At 45.5% G+C, this 22632-nt stretch overlaps 1 protein-coding gene across 2 annotated transcripts in view; it reads right to left on the bottom strand.

Moving 5' to 3' along the window:
* Nucleotides 1-3333: 3333 nt before the first annotated feature.
* LOC144249726 (nephrocystin-1-like) overlaps nt 3334-22632 on the bottom strand; it is a 41863-nt gene continuing 22564 nt past the window's right edge. Inside the window, exons 8-12 of one of the 2 annotated variants that reach the window (XM_077791886.1) lie at nt 22111-22193; nt 12710-12786; nt 11403-11502; nt 6289-6451; nt 3334-3509 (exon numbers count right to left, since the gene is read on the bottom strand). In XM_077791886.1, the coding sequence (XP_077648012.1) occupies nt 3414-3509; nt 6289-6451; nt 11403-11502; nt 12710-12786; nt 22111-22193 (519 nt within the window). In that variant the 3' untranslated portion in view covers nt 3334-3413. Of the gene's footprint in view, nt 3510-6288; nt 6452-11402; nt 11503-12709; nt 12787-22110; nt 22194-22632 lie in introns of those variants that run through there. The other variant, XM_077791887.1, reaches the window with a different exon arrangement.

Raw genomic sequence — 22632 nt, 5'->3', positions numbered from 1 at the left:
AGCCACCTTGGATGCAGCCGCACACAAACTGAACTCATCAATGCCCCTTGCTCTCAGTTGTGAGTAAGAGGGGAGGGTGTTTCACAACCCTGGACATCCAGTGCAGTCTCCAGGCTTTGGGGTGTGCCCTGGCCTCTCTCTATCTGCCCAGGCCCTCCAACCCACACTGGCCTCTTACCCAACCTCCTCCTAGGGCCAAACTCAATCCTGCCTCTCAATTTCTGCTGCCTTCCCCAACACACTGCTCCCCAAAATGAGCAGGGCTGGCTCTCGGTTATCATGCTGGTGCCAGCAGCAATGCCACCCCACTGACAGAATTCTGAGTCCCAACCTAGGCACTCCAGCTGTCTTTGCCACACCTGGCCTGTTTGGGCTCTGGCTCTTGCTCTTTTCTTTCATGTGCATGTGTTTTGAGGTTTTGAGTTTCTCCCACTGCAGAACTGCAGCTGTGGCAGGGTAGAGCTCATGAGGGTGACACTCTGAGCCACATCCAATCCCATCAGGACTGTTAACTGGGGTGATGCTGGAACACAGTGATGAGTGAACACATGGGAGGTGGTTGGACCCACCTTGCCTCTGAGTGGTTTCCTTTCAGGACAGGAATGTAGGGATGGGAGCCCCTGGCGCGGGATGCTTTGCACAAGGCGTGACCACGGGCTCTTTCCTGGCAAAAATGGCTCCACTCAGCATGGAGAGCACTGTCATTCCTGGTGGCTAACAACAGCCCTGGACCCCAGAAAGGAACCCACACTCAAGATTAATGTCTGAGTGTGCGTGTCCTTGAGGAAATGAGGTCTCCTGATCCCAGGTGCAAAGGGGTAAGTCCTCTAACTCCAGGGGCCATGAAGGGACATCTGAGTTTCCCTCGTCCTTCTTTCCCTCTCTGAACCCAGGGTGTCCTCACACTAACCACAGTTAGGACCCTGGCCTCATTCCCCAGTGAGGATCATTAGGCTCCATAAAGGACAGTCTCTAAGATGCTCAGTGGACCAACACCCTCTGCACAACCCATAACCCTATTCACCCAAGAGGCAAGAGGATTTCTATTCAGGAAAACCAGGAAAGGGAGAGCCTTTCTCAAGGACACAAGGACATTAGTGAGTGAGGGAGTGATTAATGGATGGAGAACTATTTCCAACACCAACTTCCAGGAGCATATATGGCCCTTTGGAGAATTCTGCAGTGTGTTGGTGATTAAGGAGGACGTGTGAATCCAGGGGTCACTAGGTCCTCTCAGCCATAAGGAGGGAAACTGCCATAAAGGAACTAGGACAAGGGTGCGAGGAATGCTCACTGGGGGGAGATCGGAAGGAAGGAAAGTGTACTCATTAGAAAAGTGTCGCCTGAAAATTCTTAAGCCAGCCAAAAGTCGTGCGAACTTGTGTGGGAAAAGAGTCTTTGCACAGTGATGAAGCTAAGAGCTCACATGATGGAACACAGCATCAACTGGGACCAAATCCAATATCTGATATTCTTGTAGGAAGAGGAGAGTCTGGACCCAGAGACCAGGGAGACTTGGGGATACCAGCTATGTGAGGTTGGAGCCAGGGCGGGATGCCCATATGGGAACCACAGATCGTGGGCAGCAATAGGAGAGTGGGCAAGGGCTGGGAGAGTTGGGGGGACAGTCCCCTAGGAACCTGTGAGGTGTTTTGGCAGTGAGACCGCCCAACACCTTGTGTGTTGAGCCCCTGGAGCTTGAGGGAAGGCCCTTCCTCTGTTGTTGGCCACCCAGTTGACAGAGTTTGGTTGTAGCAGGCCTAGGACCCAGCCGAAGGTCTGAGCATGTTGGCCATGCAGGGTGGATCTGGACCGCAGACACACTCTGATGACTGTAGGGTTTCAGCCATGCATCAACACAAGCACCAAGTCAGGCCAGGTGGGGAAAGGGCTAGGAACACACTCTGGGGGCTGGTGCCTATATTACTGGGAGCACTTCTGACCCCAATTCCCTGATCTGCTGCCAACACAAGCTACAGAGGAGGGTGGAGGGACACAGAGCATGGATCTTCCCCACTCAGTGGGCCCAGGCATGTACCATGGCCAGCAGCCTCGTGCCTTGCCCGGTGAGTCCTGAAGCGGCCCCCTCTTCCCATCCTGAGAGCTCTTCCCTTCCTCATGTGCTACTACCTTCCCACTGTCTCTGGAAATATCTACTTGCTGTGGTCCTCAGGCAGTTTATGATTTAAGTTAAAAAAAAAAAAAAAAAAAAAAAACAGGTCTTGGTGCTCAAAAATATTTGATTTGCCCATCCTCATCCCCCAACCCCAATATTTTCATTATTTCCTCAACATATGAAATTTTACTAGCAAAAAGTTAATTTTGAATTATACAAAGTTGATTCAAATAACATTGGTATACATAATCAATCACTGTACTTTCAATGTTTGTTCTCCTTTCCTGTTAGAAACTGCTCGGAAAAAAGAGAACAGAGGGGGCTGGGGATGTGGCTCAAGTGGTAACGTGTTCGACTGGCATGCGCGAGTCAGTGGGTTCGATCCTCAGCACCATATAAAATAAAATAAAATAAAGATATGTCCACTGAAAACTGAAAAAAAAAAAAAAAAAACAAAGAGAACAGAGGACAGACTCATGGAAGTACTTGAACTGATAAGAAGCTCCCACTCAAGCTCAGCATTCAGTCCTGGACAGGGTAAGACCAGGCCACTTTGACATATGTTCCAAAGAGTCTACCAGACAGAATCCTCTGACTGATCCCTGACTGAGCCATAGGAACTGGCTAGAAAAGCCTTCACATCCTCAATACATTCTTCACTTCAGAATACTGGACAAGCATTGATATCCATCTCTCGTTACCTTGCTCCCCAGCCAACCATTCTTCAACAAATTCAAAGGAGCAACTCATGCAAGCACACAGAAAGGGATGTTCACTACACACATCCATGTGCGAAAAAGACAACTGGTATTTCTTGTTTGGGCTATTTCAAATGAAATCCCTTCTGCATGACCTCCACAAACCAAAGGAAAATATTTGTGAAATTCCCACGTAGAAGACAAGATACACTTGCCAAGGAGGCAGTGCCAAGAATTTTGACACTCCAAATGTAGAGTGTGTGTTTAGGAGGCAGTCACAGTTTCCATGAGAGAGTCCCATGAAATCAATTAGGAAGATCCATGCTCTAGCCCTACCATGCAAGTGATGTGACTTGAAAGAGTCACTTAGTCTTAGTAACCATCATCACTAACAACTAAGTCAATGAATAAAGGTCCTCAGGGGGTGTGATTCATTTCCGTCAACAGTCTGAAATGATTTCTAAACATGCTGGGGACTCACCTCTGTGTGGAACTTTTCAGGAAAAAGGGGATCAAGTCTCATGAAGCAACTCTTCTCTCTTCTAGCCCATGGGCAATGCAAGGAACCTGCATGATACCAGAGGCTCACTTCTCTCTTCTCATGTCTTCTGGAAAGGATTCGTTAATGCTTCCTGCAAGGTGAAGCAGAAGCCTGCATTCCCAGCTGCACAGAAGTGTTTTAGGGCAGTGTCTCCCTTAAAACCCAAGAAGAAAAAACAGGTCATTAAACAGGCATATGGATTAGAGTACATGTTCAATGATCCCTCCTCCCTGTAGCCTTCCACATGACTCTCTTCCACATTCACAGAGCAATGCTTGGCCATTCTCAAAGACCAGGAGACCATGATGCTCACCACCAGGAAGTCATTAAAGGACTCCAACAGAGCAGCATGGATTGCAGAAGGTGGCACACCAAGGATCTTCAGCTCTGCTGCTACAACACAAGAGCTTAACTTCAGTATTGACTTTCTGCCACCTACCAAGTACGATATTAGTGTCAAGCACAACATGCAGACATGCCAGTAGCAGGTGACACCCCACATCCATTTACAGAAGTGGGCAACATCTGCATTGGAACAAGGAAGTATCTTATCCTTACTGATAAAAATCATAAGAAACAAAGAATAAAATGGATGCAAGACTTCTCCTTTCACTATTATGTAGCTGTTGGAATTCCCTATTAAAAAATACCTCCTCCAAAATAAAAAGTATCTCAGACATGTGTCAATTATTCAATGGATGCCATTTTAAAACTATGGCCTTTACTTAATATTTATGTATGCTCTAGCCCTGCCTAATGCTCTTTTAGAAAGGAGCACATAGAATTGGATCTTTGAAAATCTCACATTTGCTGATAAATATTACTGTCTATGTCAGACATGGTGAAGTGAAAAGTGGGACTTTGGATACTCAAAGAACACAATGTTGTGGGATTGGTGTCCCTGACTCATAGACAGTATGTGGTTTCTATGAAAGCCAGTGAGGGAGCAGAAGTAACGAAGCTCATTGAACAGATAACCTCAGGGGATACTGGCAAATAGGCCAAACTGAAGAACATATTCCAGCTAATATTGGTATTTGGGCTCCTGAGCCCAGACTGGCTGTTCAAAAAGGTGCCGACAGGCAGTTTTCAGGTACAAAATGTCTACCATTTAAAGGTGGGCAACTAGTTACACATCTGAAAAAATGGTCTGCCATCTTATGAATTTCATTTTAACAACAACAACAAGAAAAAAAAAACAAAAACAGACAATTGTGGGAGGCCATCCTCGCACGTGATTTGACTTACCTCCCTGGCTGGGTGAGAGGCGCTCAAACACAGTTGTGTCAGAGCCATTCCCCACCCTTTCCCAGGTCCGAGGGCTTGTCCATGCAGAGGCGTGCCTGGCCACTGACCTGAAGACCCAATCGTTGTCCTTGACCTTGGGATGCTGCCCCCCTTAACCTTCACTGGATGGGATTTTCCCTTGAATTTTTTATTCCCCAGTAAAAGCTCACTCCCTGCGTGCTCTCCCTCTCTCCCTAGTCTCTTGTGTAAACCTCGCCACCACATTAGGTGGCTAGAAGTGGGAGCTAGGAGAAGCCGACGCAGAGCTGTGTGAAAGGTAATGAGAGTCTTGTCTCTTTAATTGAAAACTCACTAGCAATTTCTTATGAACTGAACCTTCTTTCATGAAGCTCGAGCTGGTCGCAAGGCAGAAACAATGAGACATATAAAGATAAAACCTTGTCTTCACCAGGACGCCTAGAAATAGGTTTTATTTGGCTCATGCAAATATCTTTCAATAAAAATTCTGATTTCTGAAGGAACCCATTCAATTTTATAATGCACAGATCACAAGGTTTTCTTTACAGAATATTCTCTACTTCTTCTTAAAGCCTCACATAGAAAATGTCTCACAGGACATCTGAGGGGAATGACCCAAAGGATGAGAGAATGGCTGGAACCGTTCTCAAATGTGCCCATATAGCCTAAAGTGTAAAGGCATCTAATTGTACTCTAAAACAATTATGAACCTATTTGGTCCATTGTTAATAAATATCACCACTTTACCACTTGAACCAAATCACAGAAAATTGGAAACAGATGATCATTGGCTTTGATACCTTTACTTCCATTTCATTACCCAGAGATGATCAACTCTATCCTTCAAATGATGCACATTTATTACAGAATGCCTAAGATCCTGAGGATATATTTTGGCTCAGCCCATGGTATTGCTTCATTATTTTATTATTTTGTAAGTAATAAAATCTAACTTCATGTTGGATAATATATTCAAGCCATGAAAATATCATCCAACATCATTCTTCTCATTAGCCCAATTTCTGCGCGTGCTCACTTACTCTTTAGGAATTTTACTAATTATTTGAAGGTTCTAGAGGACCTGTTAGACTCCTAATGGACAAACCATCCAACATACTCCAGAGAATGTACGAGTGCCATAAGAAGAAAATAAGGTCAGCCTACAGCAATGGGCAGCTGCCTGCCCTTAGCTGGGAGGAGCACTGGCGATGGCACCAGGGCTGCTGGGCAGCAGAAGCCTCCACAGCCCTGCAGGGAGCCTGGAGCACAGCTCTGCAGAAACATGCTCAGCCCTGGACAGATGCACATGAGTTCCCATCACAGGCTCGAGTGTGACAGTCCCAGGTGCATGCCTGTCATGCCAGCCACCAGGGAGGCTGAGGAAGAGGAACATTTGAGGTCAGCCTTGGCAATTAGACCTTGTGGCCAATGGGGAAAAAATTACAAGGGTCTCTGAGGATGGAGCTCAGGTAGGTCACTTGCCTAACAGGCTCAAGGACCTGGGTTCAATCCCCAGAACCACACATACACCAAAAAGTGACCTTGGAACATGGTTTAAAATGATGGGTCAGAAGGAAACAAGAGAGGGCTTTTAAAGCGAGGACTTAAAACAAAATCCACAGGTGCAACAGGAAAAGGAGACACAGAGTCAGTGACACCTGAAATACCTGGGCGGGTCTGTCTTTTAAACCGCCTCCTGCTCCCCAGGTCACACTGGGCTCCTCAGTCGCCCTCCCCTCTCCAGGGAGCCTGCAGGTCAGGCCACCTCTTCTCCTCTGAGGTCCATGGCGCAGGCCACACTGCTGAGGCCACCGCATCCTGAACAGGACCCTGCAAATCAAAATCCACCCAGCTGTGAACAGCAGCTCTGCCAAGGAAAAGCCCTCAGGTGAGAACCTGGACAGCGGGGTGGGCGCCGTGGGGACCGCCCTGGTGGCTCCAGGGGACAGGCAACCAGGGACCAAGGCTCCAGGGCGGTGGCAGAGTCCTCCAGGGGTCCCACTCTCCTGTGGGCGAGTAGACCCTGGCTGCTCCCGGCCAGCTCTCCCTCCCCCACCTCTAGGTGGGAGCAGCCTCAGCCCTCTTTGAAGCCACTCAGGTTCCCACGTCTACTCCTGACCTAGGACTTGAAGACTGTCAGCCTCAGTGCCTCGTGCACCCAGCAGTCATGCTGCGACTCCAGAGGCTGTTCTGCCCCAGGCCCCCATGGCCTGTGTTCCAGCTGCTGCTGAGTAACAGTGGTGGCTGTGTTGTGCAGGGGAAGGGTGGAGCCCTCCTTCCTTCCTTCCTTCTCACCCCCTCCTTTGCTGTTTGCTGCCCACCTCCCTGTTCATCTGTCTGGCAGGCACGGCACTCCCACAGTGGGCACGCCTTTCCTTCTGGCACCTTCCCACTCCATGAGGCAATGCTGCTTACTTTTTTTTTTTTTTTTAATTCCATTAGAGAAACCTCCTGATTTTTCCAAACCTAAGATGGCCAGAAAGTTCTGTGTCACCAAAGGTTAGCTGAGTTGAAGAAGTAAGAACATATCCTCTTGACCTCACACGGGGACCAGCAGTCTCTGGTGGCAGAGGTGCTGTGATTGGGGTGAATGGGCCTCAGGTAGGCCATATCCTATTTATTTTTAGCAATAATATAACAGCATTAAAAGAGAAGAAAAGAATGCATCAAGGAGAGTAACTAAGAACAGAGTAGGGACAAAGAGCATGAGAAGAAGATTAACATTAAACAGGGATGAGAGGTGGGAGGGAAAGGGAGAGAGAAGGGAAATTGCATGGAAATGGAAGCAGACCCTCAGGGTTATACAAAATTACATACAAGAGGAAGTGACGGGTAAGGGAAAAATAATACAAGGGGGAGAAATGAATTACAGTAGAGGGGGTAGAGAGAGAAGAAGGGAGGGGAGGGGAGGGGAGGGGAGGGGGGATAGTAGAGGATAGGAAAGGCAGCAGAATACAACAGACACTAGTATGGCAATATGTAAATCAATGGAAGTGTAACTGATGTGATTCTGCAATCTGTATACGGGGTAAAAATGGGAGTTCATAACCCACTTGAATCAAAGTGTGAAATATGATATATCAAGAACTATGTAATATTTTGAACAACCAACAATAAAAATTAAAGAAATAAAAAAGAATGCATCAAAAAGGCAAAGGGAAGTCCATTTCTAGCACCGCCACACACACGTGCACATAGCTTGCTTCTGCAGGCCAGCACTTCTTGGTGCTCAGAACTCAGAGTTCAAATTCGGAGCTTCCCCTCCCCTAAGGGGCTGAGAACCTGATCACTGCAAATTGAACCCTTTGTACAAGAGCTCCAGAACGAGAAAGGTAATTCCTATTTAACCCTGAGAGAAGGCTAAACAATATAGAGCACTAAGTTAGATCTGGAATAGCTCCAGAGTCAGAAAGCCAAGCCTTAGGGAGCCTGAGACACCTGTGTGCTCCCTGCCACATTGACAGCGCCCCCTAGCCTGTCCCAGCCCAGCCAGCTCACTGAACAGTCTGCTGGGCCCCTGTGCAGGACCCTGGAGCTCTCTCCAGAGAGCACGGGTCTGCCCAGCTTCATCCTCATTTTCAAGGTCTCCTGACACCCACAGGCTACACTCATGTAAGACTGTGGGCTGGGGCAGCTAGGGCCCTAGGGGACAATGGGCTCTGAGACAGATACTGGGCTTCCTGCTCTTGGCGCTGCTGCTCCACTGTTCTGTGCTCGCTGGCGTCCTGGAAAGACCCCTCCTGTCTCCTGTGAGCAGAGACGTGGCTGAGCCAAGTTGGAGCTGGTAGGCAGGACAGGTGGGGCTGGAGGTGGATGCTCCTTGGAAAGAGAGGAGAGGGCTGCAGGTGCCACACTCGCTCCCTTCTCTCTGTAGGTAGCAGGATGGGTGGCGAGGATGCCCAGTTGGGTCAGTCCTGCCTTTGCCCCTAGGTTCTCAGGCAGGGCAGCCACATCCTAAAGTTCGCATCCAGCCCCTGACCTTGACCTACGTACACAGCAGCCCATGGTCCACGGCTTTGGAAAGGCCTAGGGCCTCTGGCTTCACTGCCATGGCCTGCTGTCGGTGAGCCAGCCTGTCCCTGGGTCACACCAGCAGGGTGCCCAAACCCACCCTTAGCATCACCAGGGGCGCACACGGCAGGATCCCGCCATGTGCAGAGGCAATGCCAGGACAGCCCTCAAGTCTGGGTAAGTGGCAGGGGCGGCAGCAGCAGGGCTCCTGAGAGGCATGCTCTGATACCAAAGGTCTGGGTGCCCGGTGCACTATACTCAAGCAAGAGCCTCAGTCCCTGAGGTTGGGGACAAGGACCCAGGGCCCTTCTTAGTAAGCCAACACACAGAAGAGTGCTCCTAGTTTCATCCACCCCCTGCACCACAGTCAAACCTGACCTTGAGATGGTGAAAGGACCTAAAAGCTAGTATCTGGAGCCACAGAAACTGCCGGAAGCGCTGTGCTGACAGGGCTGTGTGGGTGCCCTGGGCTCCCGGAGGAGCGGCTGGCAGCAGCAGAAGAGGGAGAACTAGGCCCCATGGGATCCGGCTGCCCCTGACAAAGACCGCTACTGTGCTGCTCTCCTCACACTGGGAAAAAAAACACAATTTTCTGAGGAAAGATTTGCCAAAAAAGGGCCACGAACATCCAGGAAAGAAAAAAGAGGTGGGGCAGGTAAGGAGAGAGATGAATCCCCAGGAGCACGTTATTAACAGTTACTGAAAGACTCAACACCGTGTGTGACGACAAGCACCTGTCAGCTCTGGAGAAGGAACAGGGGATATTTAAAGCAAGGCCCTGACCCAGGGGCGGAAGCCACCATTCAGGCTGCTTCCCCTGCTGCTCCCCAACCTGCATCAGGCTCACTGTCTCGTGTCCCCTGTGTGACCTGGAGGAAGGCCCTCTTATCCCTCCAATCTGTTAACAACTGTTTTAAATTCCTCAATCCTACCAGCTGCGTTGCATCTCTTCATTTGAACAAATTTCAGGAAATGGCACCACATATCTATCTGGTGTGCACTGACATTTATTTGGATATAAAATAATTATGATATAGATAATTATAGCCAACACCATTGTGTTTCCCTATAGCCAGGGACTATAAATATGGACTAAGTGTTTTATATACTTGCTTTCAATTAAACCTCATTACAGCTGGAGGGAATTGATATTGCTATTATCCCCATTTTAAAGAGGCAGCCACTGAAACCCCGAGAGAAGGTTACATGACTACAGGGCATCCAGTGAGAACTGGAAGCTCTGGGATCTCCCCAGGAAAAGGCAAATGAAACCATGGTGAGAAACTGCTGTTCACTTTTTAAACTGGTCTAAACAGAAAAATCATACCATATGCTGCCAAGAACACGGAATCACTGAAACACGTGCACAGTGAGGGTGAGAGGGTCAATGGCACAGGCGTTCAGGGAAGCAGCCAGACCAACACCAGATGTAACAGCAAATCCTTTGCTAGGCAGTCCTACTTGAGATGTAGGTAGCCTCACGTCCACACACGCAGAAACGTGTATGCAAATATTTAGAGCAGGGTTATTTATAGTTACCCAAACCTAGAAAAACCCAAATGACCACCAACTAGAGGATGATAAACACATGGTGGCATGTCCATCAAATGCAGCAGTTACCATTTAGAATGAACAGGAACAAATCACTAACACAGGCAACAGCGCGGACGAGCCTCGGATGTATGATGGTCCAAGACGCCAGACTCAGAGGCCGCAGGCCGCATGAATCCACCTATGTCATCTAGGAAAGGCCAAAGTGCTGGGGAAGAAAACTGAGGAGTGCTTCCCCGAGGCCGGGGCTAGGAGCTGACCACAGAGGGACACAAAAGAACCTTTGAGAGCAAAGGGAATATTCTTTGGATTGTGGTGATTGTCATGTGATCGGTACATTTGTCAAAACTCCAGGAACTGCAACCCCCAAAATCATAAATTTTACTGCATGCAAGTCAAACCTAAATAAAACTAACATTAAAAAAAAAAAAAAAAAAAAGTTCATACTGTAGTGACTTGGCCACATCAGTGTTTATAGCAGCTCAATTCACACTAGCCAAGCTATGGAACCAACCTAGGTACCCTTCAACAGATGAATGGATGAAGAAAATGTGGTATCTATACACACAAGAGAGCATTACTTAGCCTAAAGAAGAATGAAACTATAGCATTTGCCAATAAATGGATGGAACTGAAGATTATCATGCTAATTGAAATAGGCTAGTCAGTCCCCAAAAACCAAAGGCCAATGTTCTCTCTGATATGCAGATGCTAACGCACAATAAGGGGAGGGGAGGGAAGAAGAAAAGTTCACTGGATTAGACAAAGAATATGAGGGGAAGGGAGAGGGGCTGGAAATAGGAAAGACAGCCAGAATGAGTGGGACGTCACTTTCCTGTGTTCATATATGAACCCCCGACCAGTGGAACTCCACACTATGTACAACCACAAGAATGTGAAGTCGCACACCATGTATGTAGGATATGTCAAAATACATTCTCCTGTCCTATAAAACCAAAAAGAATAAGTAAAAAAAGATTTCCCTGAAGATAGGCCCAGGCATTGGGAAGTCTCATTTGTTCAAAAGTAGCTGAAGGATTTATTACCAAGTCTGTCACTTGAGCTAAGTGGTAAAGAAGAGTAAATGATGCTAAGCTTTATTATTTTTCTATTTCTCTTCTGCTCTTTGGCAAAAATAATTAATGGGGGAAAAAGTAACTGACAAGAGACAGCCAAGCAGGGGGGACCCAAGGCAGATGCCACCTGGAGCGGGACGCACCTGAGCATGCTCCATGACCTTTGGGTGAGAGACCTCAGTTTCACCAGGAGTTGAGGCTGCCTCCGCATGGTCATCATCTGCTGGAAAACACTGCCTTGCTCTGTCAAAACAGAAACAGACCCATATCCGTCAGCGCTCGGAACGGGCGTTTGGTAAGACTATTAAGTGAGAGGTCAGCACAACTGGTGGTTACAGCAGGCAGGAAGCGCCCACATCCCTCCGGCTGTCAGAAGAGACCTGGCGGTGACAACAACCTGGGGCCTCCCTACAGCACCCCCGGCCACTAGGGCAGATGGCCGCAGCAGCACGCAGGGAAAGGGGGAAGGGTACATGCGGCCCCAGGAAGAAGCACCTGCACCCAAACCCCAACTCCTTCCTGTTCCAAGGAGGAGAGAGCCTGGCACTGGGGCAGCAGCCAGGGTTGGTGTCCTGGACCACACAAGGATGGGAGGGCTGAGGCGTGCGAGGGGGCTCCAGCCGTCAGCCCACAGCTCCCCGAGGGAGGGCCCATCTGTGCTGCCCTCCACTCCCTTCCCTGGTGTCCCCTGGCCAACAGACATACTGACGGGTGCTCCATCTTCCTGGAGGGTGGCTGGAGGGTGAAGTGGCATGCATGTCACGATTTCAATGCCTACACGCCCTGACCCTGAAATGGGCCATCTCTGAGGCAGCCGGCTTCACTCACTCTGTACCTGCCACAGCATCAGCTCAGCGTTCAGCGACAGAACTAACGCAGGGCCCCATTTCTCACGATTTTCAACATTATAGTCTTACACGTGCTACCAAAATAACAATCACTTAGATAAAAATGACTAAGATCACATCACCAAATGGCACATCTTAAAACATGTGAATCCAAGTAGAAACTGTCATGCTTACTGGAATATGGCTGCCTTCTCTGAAGCCTCTGCCATTTGTTTCATCTTTAAGGAAAAGGAGGTGCCACGGTTTGGATCTGAGGTGTTCCCCAAAGGCCCACAAATGAAAGGCCTGGTCACCAGCTTGTGGCACTGAGGGAGAAGGTGTGGGACCTTTAAGAGATGGGGCCTTATGGGAGGAGGCTAGGACACTGGTCAGTTGAAGATACTGGACCCCAACCCTTCCTCTGAGTCCTGGCAACCATGAGATGAACAGGCCTCCTCTGCCATGTGCTCCCACCATGATGTCACAGGCTCAAAGCAACGGCCAAGCAATCATGGACGGAAACCCGCGAAGCAAAATAAACCTCTTTCTTCTGAAGTTGATTATCTCAGGTACGTTGTCACAGCGACCGAAAGCTGACAGAAGGCAGCGCACCACTGCAGTACCTCTTCTGGACACTGAAGGGTCCACTTCAACACCTTTTTCATAAGGAGTGCCACCATTCAAGAAGAGCTCGTAAGTTCTGTGAAGGAATAACACACTATGATGGCTGCGCATGGCGGGCCTTCCGTAGACACCCGAACCAGAAGTGAAACATTTTTAGCACAAATGTATTCATTCTACTTATGTCTCATTGATGAGTGAGAATGACAGTGTTGACCCTTCCATGGGGTGTCATCTCAGCAAAGAGACTCTGTCCCAAGCATCAACACAGGAAATGTACTTATATGAAAATGAGAAAGACTTTTGTTATTAACATGGGCCTGGGGCTGTAGCTCAGTGGTAGAGCACTTGCCTTGCACACGTGAGGCACTGGGTTCGGTCCTCAGCACCACATAAAAATAAACAAATAAAAATAAAGATGTTTTGACTTGAATGACTTGTTAATAGCAAGTAATTACTGTTTTTAAATGTGTTGAATCAATATTTGAAATTAAGCCATTATGAATTTACATGATTTTTAAAATAAAACAGTAACACAGATCGTTGTAAAATGTTGGAATGGGGGCTGGGGTTGTGGCTTGGAGGTAGAGCACTTGCCTAGCATGCGTGAGGCACTGGGTTCGATCCTCAGCACCACATAAAATAAAAAATTAAAATATTGTGTCTACCTATAACTAAAAAATAAATATTTAAGAAAAATGTTGGAATGGCATAGACAGGACACGTGAAAAGTGAAAAATTCCTCTGTCCTTCCCCCTAGTTCAGTAAGTCTCCTGCCCTGTCTGTCACCCACCCTGTGACTCCCTGTGCCTCACAATACACATCAGAATGCTTTGCCGCAAACTGCCCGGCCCCGGGCCGGCTGAGTCCCGCTCCTGCTGCCGAGCACTGCCTGCGGCACCCCTGCTGAGCGATCCCCTGCTGAGCTGTCAGTGCACGCGGGCTTGCAATCTTGCAACCCGGTTGGGCACAAAAACACAAGCCAGTCAAACTGAGACAAAGTTTTATTTAGAGAGAGGCCGTGTGCGTTCCCTAACAGGTGGGTCCGCCACGTGTGTCTACCTGAGCCGGGGGGGTTTCCACTTCCCCCGGAACACCCTCCTACCATCCTTTTCCAACCAATGGGAACTCTCCCATTACAAGAGTGACATGAGTAACCTGAGTCCTGAAATTGGGCCCAGCTGGACAGCATGAGTCCAATTACCATATGAATGTGAATTGCTGGCTGGCAGTCAATAAAATCCAAAGGTGCCTGTATCAATATTTTTGCTGTGGCTCCTAACATCTGCCCCCTACTGTTTAAATAAACAACAGGCAAATGTGGCTAGGGACCGTGCCTGTTAGGTATGTCCAATTCACATATGGTTCTTACCCGTCATGGGAAAACTGACCTTATTGCGTCAGTCTCCTGGCTTAGGTTGATACCACTGTAACCGAATCATACCCGTCACTGACTACCGGTCCAGTATATAGCCATACCTGTGTAATAGGCCTATGCACCAGTGGGGGGGTGAGGTTCTTGCCTCACCTCTGTTGGCCCCCAAATTTAACCTTGGTGCCAGTGGGGGGGTGAGGTTCTTGCCTCACCTCTGTTGGCCCCCAAATTTAGACCATCACTAGCAGAAGGGAGAAAGACGCAGAATTGCCACGACACCAAGCCAATTGAAGGCTCCTATGGAAACACTGGTGACACATCGGCTAAGATATTTAGCACTACCAGTTCGCTGTATCAACAAATAGAACACAATGCATACAGGTGATACATAGTCCAGACAAGTTGTGTAAGCAGTTCAAAGTGGAGGAGTCTATCAATATGTCCATTTCCTCCCAAGGTAAATTAAGTCCTTGATTGAGCAGTTCAAATTGGAGGAGTCTATCAATATGTCCATTTCCTCCCAAAGTAAATTAAGTCCTTGATTGAGCAGTCTTATTGAGTTATTTTGATTGATGTATCAATTTATATAGTTTATAGTGATAGCTATCATAAAAGTTGTAGTTTGGTCTTAGTCTTCACCGGCACTGGGATGGAGATGGGAATTATGGCCATGTTGCTAAAGAGACATTATCCTGAACAGAATTATGAAATATAATGAAAAGGAAAGGTGAAAGTAAACAAACATATCTGTTAACCACCTTTAAAAACAAAATTTAATAACAGCTGTTTACCTAAAGTAAATTAAACCATATAAGTCACGTGACTAAATTTTTTTTTTTTTTGAATACTTGTATCTATATATACATGAGCGCTCCTTATAAATGAAATATGGACATACACACATACAACACAAAACAGCATACATAACATAGAACATATAAGACAATAGTAAATAAAGGCCTTGTAGCTATAGCTAGGTGAAATCTCCATTGCAATGTTTAAAAACTTTACAGTTAAAAAAAAATAAATAAATAAATAAAACACAGTCAAAAAAATAAAACTGATCAGAAAAACATTAACCTAGGTTTGTATGAGCTTAAAAAATAAGGTAAAATAAAATAAAATAAAATAAAATAGAACTTTATGATGTGGGAAAAATGCAAATAATAAAATAGATATTGAAAAAGGCACCGTGGTAAATCACTGTCGCAGATGCAAGAATAGCCAGGCTGGAACTCTGGATATCAGCTGTTATGGATTTGAGTCAAATCATCTTCTTTTTCTGTAGAAATTGTTTTAGTTAATCTCTCTGGAATCCAAATTGGTTGCTGTTCCTCCTGTGGAAAAACACAGACGGAGCCCCGACTCCAGACTATTACTGGGTCCGGACCTTTCCATTGTCCTGTTAGAATATCTTTCCAAAGTACCTTAGGCTTATGTACATTTTTCGGATACATATGTCTTTCCGCAGCACTAAGTCCTGATGAATCCAAATTTAGAAAGTTTAGAGTAAAAAGGGTTATTTTAAGTTTATCTTTGGGGGATATATACCCCTTACTAATTCCCTCCCTTTGCTTTAATAAGTACATTTTTATAGTTTGATGAGCTCTTTCAACTATGCCTTGTCCCTGTGGGTTGTATGGGATTCCTGTTATATGAGTAATGCCAAATGATGAGCAAAATTGTTTAAAAGACTTGGAGATGTAACCAGGACCGTTATCGGTTTTTAATTGTTTAGGAACACCCACAGTGGCAAAATTTTGTAAGCAATGAGCTATAACATCTTTAGTTTTTTCTCCGGGATGAAGGGAGCCCATCAAAAATCCAGAAGAAGTATCAACTGTAACATGTAAATATTTTAATTTTCCAAATTCTGGCAAGTGTGTGACGTCCATCTGCCAAATATGGTTAGGTATCAGTCCTCTAGGATTGACTCCAAGATTAACTTGTGGCAAAAATGTCACACAATTTTGACATTGTTTTATTATATGTCTGGCTTGTTCTTTAGTTATTTTAAAACGTTTTTGTAAAGTATTAGCATTGACATGGAACCTTTTATGAAAATTTATAGCTTCTTCTATTGTGGAGAAAATATGTATGTCATGTGTAGATTTATCTGCTAGTTCATTACCCAAACTAAGGGCTCCAGGCAATCCTGTATGTGCTCTGATATGTCCTATAAAGAATGGATCCTTTCTATCCCAGATTAGACTTTGTATAGCAGAGAACAAAGAGAAAACAGTAGAGGAAGGAGAAATCCTACCAGCATCTTCAAGAGATACGATAGCATTAACTACATACTGACTATCAGAAAATAAATTAAATGTAGAATCTTTGAACATCATAAAAGCTTGCAATACTGCATTGAGCTCTACCTTTTGAGCTGATTGTTTGGGTACTAAAAATGTAAAAGTTTGATCAGGAGTAACTACTGCTGCTGTACCATTATTTGACCCATCAGTGAATATATTTGGAGCATTTATGATAGGGGTTTTTCTTGTCATTTTTGGAAAAACTACAGGATGCTTAGACCAAAAGGACAACAAAGGATTAGATGGCAAGTGATTATCAAATGCAACACTAGATTTACACATGATTATTGCCCAAGTATTTAACTCATTAGCTAACTCATCAATTTGATCCATAGTATATGGAGTAATAATTTTATTGGGAGAAATCCCAAACACTCCTTTTGCTGCTTTTATTCCTTTGAGTATTAATTGCCCTACAGCCTCAGGATATCTAGTAAGAATAGTATTAGGAGAATAAGATAAATGTATCCATAATAATGGACCTTCTTGCCAAAATACCCCTGTAGGAATATTTTTTGTCGGTAATACAATAAATAATAAAGGCAAACTTATATCAATTCTATCCAAATGCATATTTTCCATATATGTTTCAATGATTTTTAATGCCTTTCTAGCTTCAGGCGTTAACATGCGGGGTGAATTTGGATCTGATGGACCTTTTAAAATATCAAATAAAGGTCCTAATTCTCCTGTTGGTATGCCTAGATAAGGCCTTATCCAATTTATATCTCCCAATAACTTTTGAAAGTCATTAAGTGATTTGAGTTGATCTACTCGTATTTGAATTTTTGGTGGACGGACCATGGTTGAGGATAATAGAACTCCTAAATAATTAATTGGAAGATTTAATTGTACTTTATCTATTGCTATTTCTAGATTATAATTTTTTAATAAGTTTGTAAGCGTGGCATAACATTCTAGCAATGTGTTTTTATCTTTATGTGCCATTAACACATCATCCATATAGTGAAATATCTGTAGTTCAGGGTTTTGATTTCTAAGTGGCTGGATTGCTTTATCAACATAAATTTGGCACAAAGTTGGGCTGTTAGCCATCCCTTGAGGGAGTACTTTCCATTCATATCTCTGATCAGGACCTTCATGATTCAGTGCAGGGATAGTAAATGCAAAATGTGGACTATCCTCGGGGTGAATTGGAATTGAGAAGAAACAATCCTTAATATCTATAGCTAGAACATGCCACGTTTTTGGTAAAGCAGACAGTTGGGGAATCCCTGATTGAGCAGGTCCCATAATAACCATCTCATTATTAATGGCTCTTAAATCTTGTAATAATCTCCATTTACCAGATTTCTTTTTAATAACAAAAATGGGAGTATTATGGGGAGATACGGAAGGTTGTATATGTCCTTCCGCTAATTGCTGTTTGACCAGATCATGGGCTACTTGTATCTTTTCTTTAGTTAGGGGCCACTGAGGAACCCACACTGGTCTTTCTGATTTCCAAGTAATTTTGATTGTCTCAGTGGCCCTTTTTGAAAACCCAATCCATGTTTATCTATCTCTTGATCTACTTGAATTGGTGCTGTTATATCTTGTTCTTGATCTCTTAATCTCTTTTCTTTTTTAAAGCCTTGTTTTGCCCTAGTAGTGGGCGCGTTAGGATTGACGTTATTTGTTAATGTCAATCCTAATTGATCTAGGACGTCTCGTCCCCATAAATTTATGGGGAGATGGTCCAATACATAGGGCTGTATAGTTCCTTCACATCCTTCAGGATCCCTCCAATCTAATACCATTGCACTTCTATGGGGATTAGTTGCCACTCCTAGGCCTCTAAGCGTTTGGGTCGCTTGCTGTAATGGCCAATGCTTAGGCCATTCCTGGCGAGATATGATGCTGAGGTCAGCGCCTGTGTCCAGCAGTCCATTAAAATCATGCCCTTGAATATTTAATTTTAGCATAGGGCGAGAATCTAAATTTAAAGATAGCATAGCCCAATCTACACCTGTGGAGCCTAATCCCTTGGAACCTCTTTCTACATTACAACTGGAAAATTTATCATGTAGGCTTGGTATTATTAATAACTGTGCTATTCTATCTCCTGATGAAATTACTGATATACCTCTTGGAGAACTAGCTATGATTTTTATTTCACCCTCATAATCGGGATCAATTACCCCAGGACTTATCATAAGTCCTTTAAGTGTAGAAGAACTGCGTCCTAATAATAAGCCTACTGTTCCCTGGGGAAGAGGTCCTTTTACTCCTGTGGGAATGATTTGAACTCCCATCTCTGGAGTTAATACTGCTCTGGCAGAGGCACAGATGTCCAACCCTGCGCTCCCTCTAGTCTGTCTGATGAGGGATCTGATGGATAATGCGTCCTGGGCACCACCTTGATGGTGCTGCTGGGTTCCTCCATTGCCCCGTATATTTGTGGTTTTGGGCCCCGGGGCATTGGGCCCTCCAATTCGTTTTTTGACAACGGGGCCTGATGCCTTTCTCCACGATATCGTGGGTAGACACTTGGTCTTTGTCCATTTTTTGATAACGGAATACCCTCTATGGTGGTTTGAGAATGGCATTCATTAGCCCAATGTCTTCCTCTATGGCATCGTGGGCAAATACCCGGGATTCTACTCTTTTGATACCTAGCTTTGTTAAACCCTCCTCCTATGGGGCAATTTCTTTTAAAATGCCCTTCTTGATTGCAATTATAGCATGTTTTTGGCTTGGTACTTAAAGCCTGTTTTACTTCAGCTGCCATGACTTGTCCTTGTTCATTAATGTCTCTACATAATTTAATATATGTGTTTAAATCTTCCTGTTTCCACGGTCTAATGACCTCTTTGCAGCAACGATTTGCTTGATCGTAAGCCAGCTGTTTTATAAATGGCATTGCCTGTTCTGTATTTTCAAATGTCTCAGAGGCTGCTTCAATAAGTCTAGCTACAAAGTCAGCGTAGGGCTCATTAACTCCTTGTATTATCTTAGATAGTTGACCTTGAAAATCCCCTTGTCCCTTCAAAGTTTTCCATGCCTTAATTGCATTTATAGCGATCTGAGCGTATACGCCAGGATCATATCTGAGCTGATGCATCTGCTCTTGAAAATCTTCTTTTCCCAGTAACATCTTCAGGTCTCGTTCAGGGTAACCTGCTTCTGCATTTCGCCTAGCTGTCTCCTTGCAAAATTCTTCATTGGCAATTTTCCATAATAAATACTGTCCTCTATTTAGCACAGAATTACACACGTTAGCCCAATCTGCTGGTGTTAAATTCCAGCCGGTAATAGATTCGACCATACTGACTGTGAAGGGAGCGGCCGGGCCGTAGGCTGCTACAGCTTCCTTTAATTGCTTTATTATTTTGAAATCTAAGGCACGGTAAACTCGTTCTTTTTCTTCTCCCTGCTCAACTACAGGGCATGCTAGTTTTTGGGGTCCTGCCTCAGGATTCCGTTCATCATCTATGGAGGCAGGTAAAGCTGTTGGTTGAACTATGCCCTCTGGTGGTGGAACGGAGTTAGTAGCAGCCTCCCTATCTGATGACCGTTTTTTCCCTGAGCTTGCCTTGTTCAAATTTTCTTCTATCTGACTAGCTTGAGAGACCTTTTGTTTTGCTTGACCTAATATGTTTTCTGCCATGGCCTGGACCTCTAACAATTTACTTAACAGTTTTTCGGTTTGTTTTTTACTAGATTCTAATCTACTATAAAGGTAACGTAACCCAATAAGATAGGATAGAAGAAAGCCAAAACAGAATGAAACAGAAACGGAGAGGAGGAAAATGATTATGTCAATTTTCTCTCTCTCAGGGCCGAATAACTTCAAACCTTGAGCTAGCCATTTATCCCAACTGGTCTGGAAAAATTGTAAGGCTAGAGAGCCTGAAATAAGAGCAGAATAAATCAAAACAGAAATACCCATTCTGTCGCCTTTCCTTAGGGGCGAGCGATATTACTCACCTTTAAGTTTTGGGCGTTCCCAGTACAGGGCCACCAAAATGCCGCAAACTGCCCGGCCCCGGGCCGGCTGAGTCCCGCTCCTGCTGCCGAGCACTGCCTGCGGCACCCCTGCTGAGCGATCCCCTGCTGAGCTGTCAGTGCACGCGGGCTTGCAATCTTGCAACCCGGTTGGGCACAAAAACACAAGCCAGTCAAACTGAGACAAAGTTTTATTTAGAGAGAGGCCGTGTGCGTTCCCTAACAGGTGGGTCCGCCACGTGTGTCTACCTGAGCCGGGGGGGTTTCCACTTCCCCCGGAACACCCTCCTACCATCCTTTTCCAACCAATGGGAACTCTCCCATTACAAGAGTGACATGAGTAACCTGAGTCCTGAAATTGGGCCCAGCTGGACAGCATGAGTCCAATTACCATATGAATGTGAATTGCTGGCTGGCAGTCAATAAAATCCAAAGGTGCCTGTATCAATATTTTTGCTGTGGCTCCTAACAATGCTTCCCTATCGATCGAGCTCCATCTCCTAGGAAATAACTGGGACCTCACTTTGCCAAGGTGGAATTTTGGATGTTTCCTTATTTTTTAAAGAATCATAAGAAACTTGAGTTTCTGTATTCACTCCTGATAATGGGGCGCCCCTCCTGCTCCGGCTAGGATGAGGCTAGAAACTAGGGTTCAGTGGTAAGGAGGCTGTGCAGGGCATGTTATCCAAGTTAATCCTCACCAGGAGCTTGTGGGGTAGGAATTATTCCCCCAGATTAAAGGTGGGGGGAATTTGGATACTGTGGCGCATACCTCCTGTTATACAGGCAGTGTGGGACCCAGCACCCTGAGTTTCCGTAATGACAAATTTAGAATCTGATCACTATCCTACCTACTGCTTGTCCATCTGTAGCCCTCGGTGAATGTCCTGTTTATATCCTAGACTTAGATCTTTATTTTCCCCATTTAAAAATTCACATGAGCTGGGTGAGGAGGCACATGCCTATGACCCCAGTGACTTGGGAGGCTGAGGCAGACGGATCACAAGTCAAAGCCAGCCTCAGTAACTTAGTAAGGTCCTAAGTAACTCAGCGAGACTCTGTCTCAAAATAAAAAATAAAGAGGGCTGGAGATGTGGCTCAGTGGTTAAGCACCCCTGGGTTCAATCACTGGAACCAATAAATAAATAAATAAAAATTCAGATGATCTTTTACTTATTAATTTTCAAGGGCTCTTTTTACGTTAGGGCTAACAACATTCCAACTTTGTGGTATGCATGATGATATTTGCTTCTAGCTTGCACTGTGCTTTTAAAGTTTAAATTTGCTTACAGGAGGGCTGGGCCTGAGGAAGAGCACTTGCCTAGCAAGTGCGGGGCCCTGGGTTCAGTCCTCAGTACCACATAAAAATAAATAAAGGTATTGTGTCCAACTACAACTAAAAAATAAATATTAAAAAAACTGCTAGAATTTCAATGTCCTACACAGATTCACAGAGGACCTGGGGACCCTGGACTTAGCTTTTGCACTGTTTTCAGCATGGTGGAATGTGCCAGTACTTCAGGGAACAGTCCCAGCAGGCAGACAGTGCGAGCATATTCTAGAACATGTCCTATGTGTCCTTCTCCCTCTCTGGGTGAGAGTGCGTGTGTTGCTTTCGTACACTACTTTATACAACACTAAAATCAACATTAAAAGCCCTCACCCCAAAAGCTGTTGACATGCCAACAGAACAAACCTGAGTTCCTTGATTCTAAAAAAAGAACTTCTACAAAATCACACAACTGCTAGGAATACACAGCGCACTTACTTTGCTGGTATCGGAACGCCACTGGCATCGAAGAGCCTGAGAAACACCCAGCCGCAACTTAACTCTCCTCTCTCACCCGTTGACTAGGAAATAAAACAAGTCTGAGAAACAACATCTGAACGAGTCAAATTATAAGCACATGCAAGCCCCTGAAAGGAACAAGACCAGTATCCCCGCTTAGGGCTAAGTAGTTCTGCCCCAGAAAATCAAATGAAACGTGGTGGGTCCCACAGTACAGCACAGGTGGCACTTTAAGTGATGCTCACATTTTGTCAAAATTGCCCTTGAAAATCCCTGAAACTAATGACGTGCCAACAGGTGCCTCAGGAGCTGAGCACTTCCTGTGGCATCACCCAGAGGCACATGGGTGCTCCTGGATCAGCAAGCTCTGTCTCCCTGCAGTGGACTGTGGGGATTCAGCATGCAAAGGCCTTGACACCTGGAAGTCTGCCCCACTGTCCACTGCCAGAGGCCACTGGGCCTGGCTCCGGGCTGCTCCTCTCCTCGCGCTGACTCATCTGC

This window comes from Urocitellus parryii, chromosome 12 (genome assembly GCF_045843805.1).
Source record: "Urocitellus parryii isolate mUroPar1 chromosome 12, mUroPar1.hap1, whole genome shotgun sequence".
Classification (NCBI taxonomy): domain Eukaryota; kingdom Metazoa; phylum Chordata; class Mammalia; order Rodentia; family Sciuridae; genus Urocitellus; species Urocitellus parryii.
Note: the sequence above shows the minus strand (reverse complement) of the source record. Positions and strands in the feature narration are given on the sequence as shown.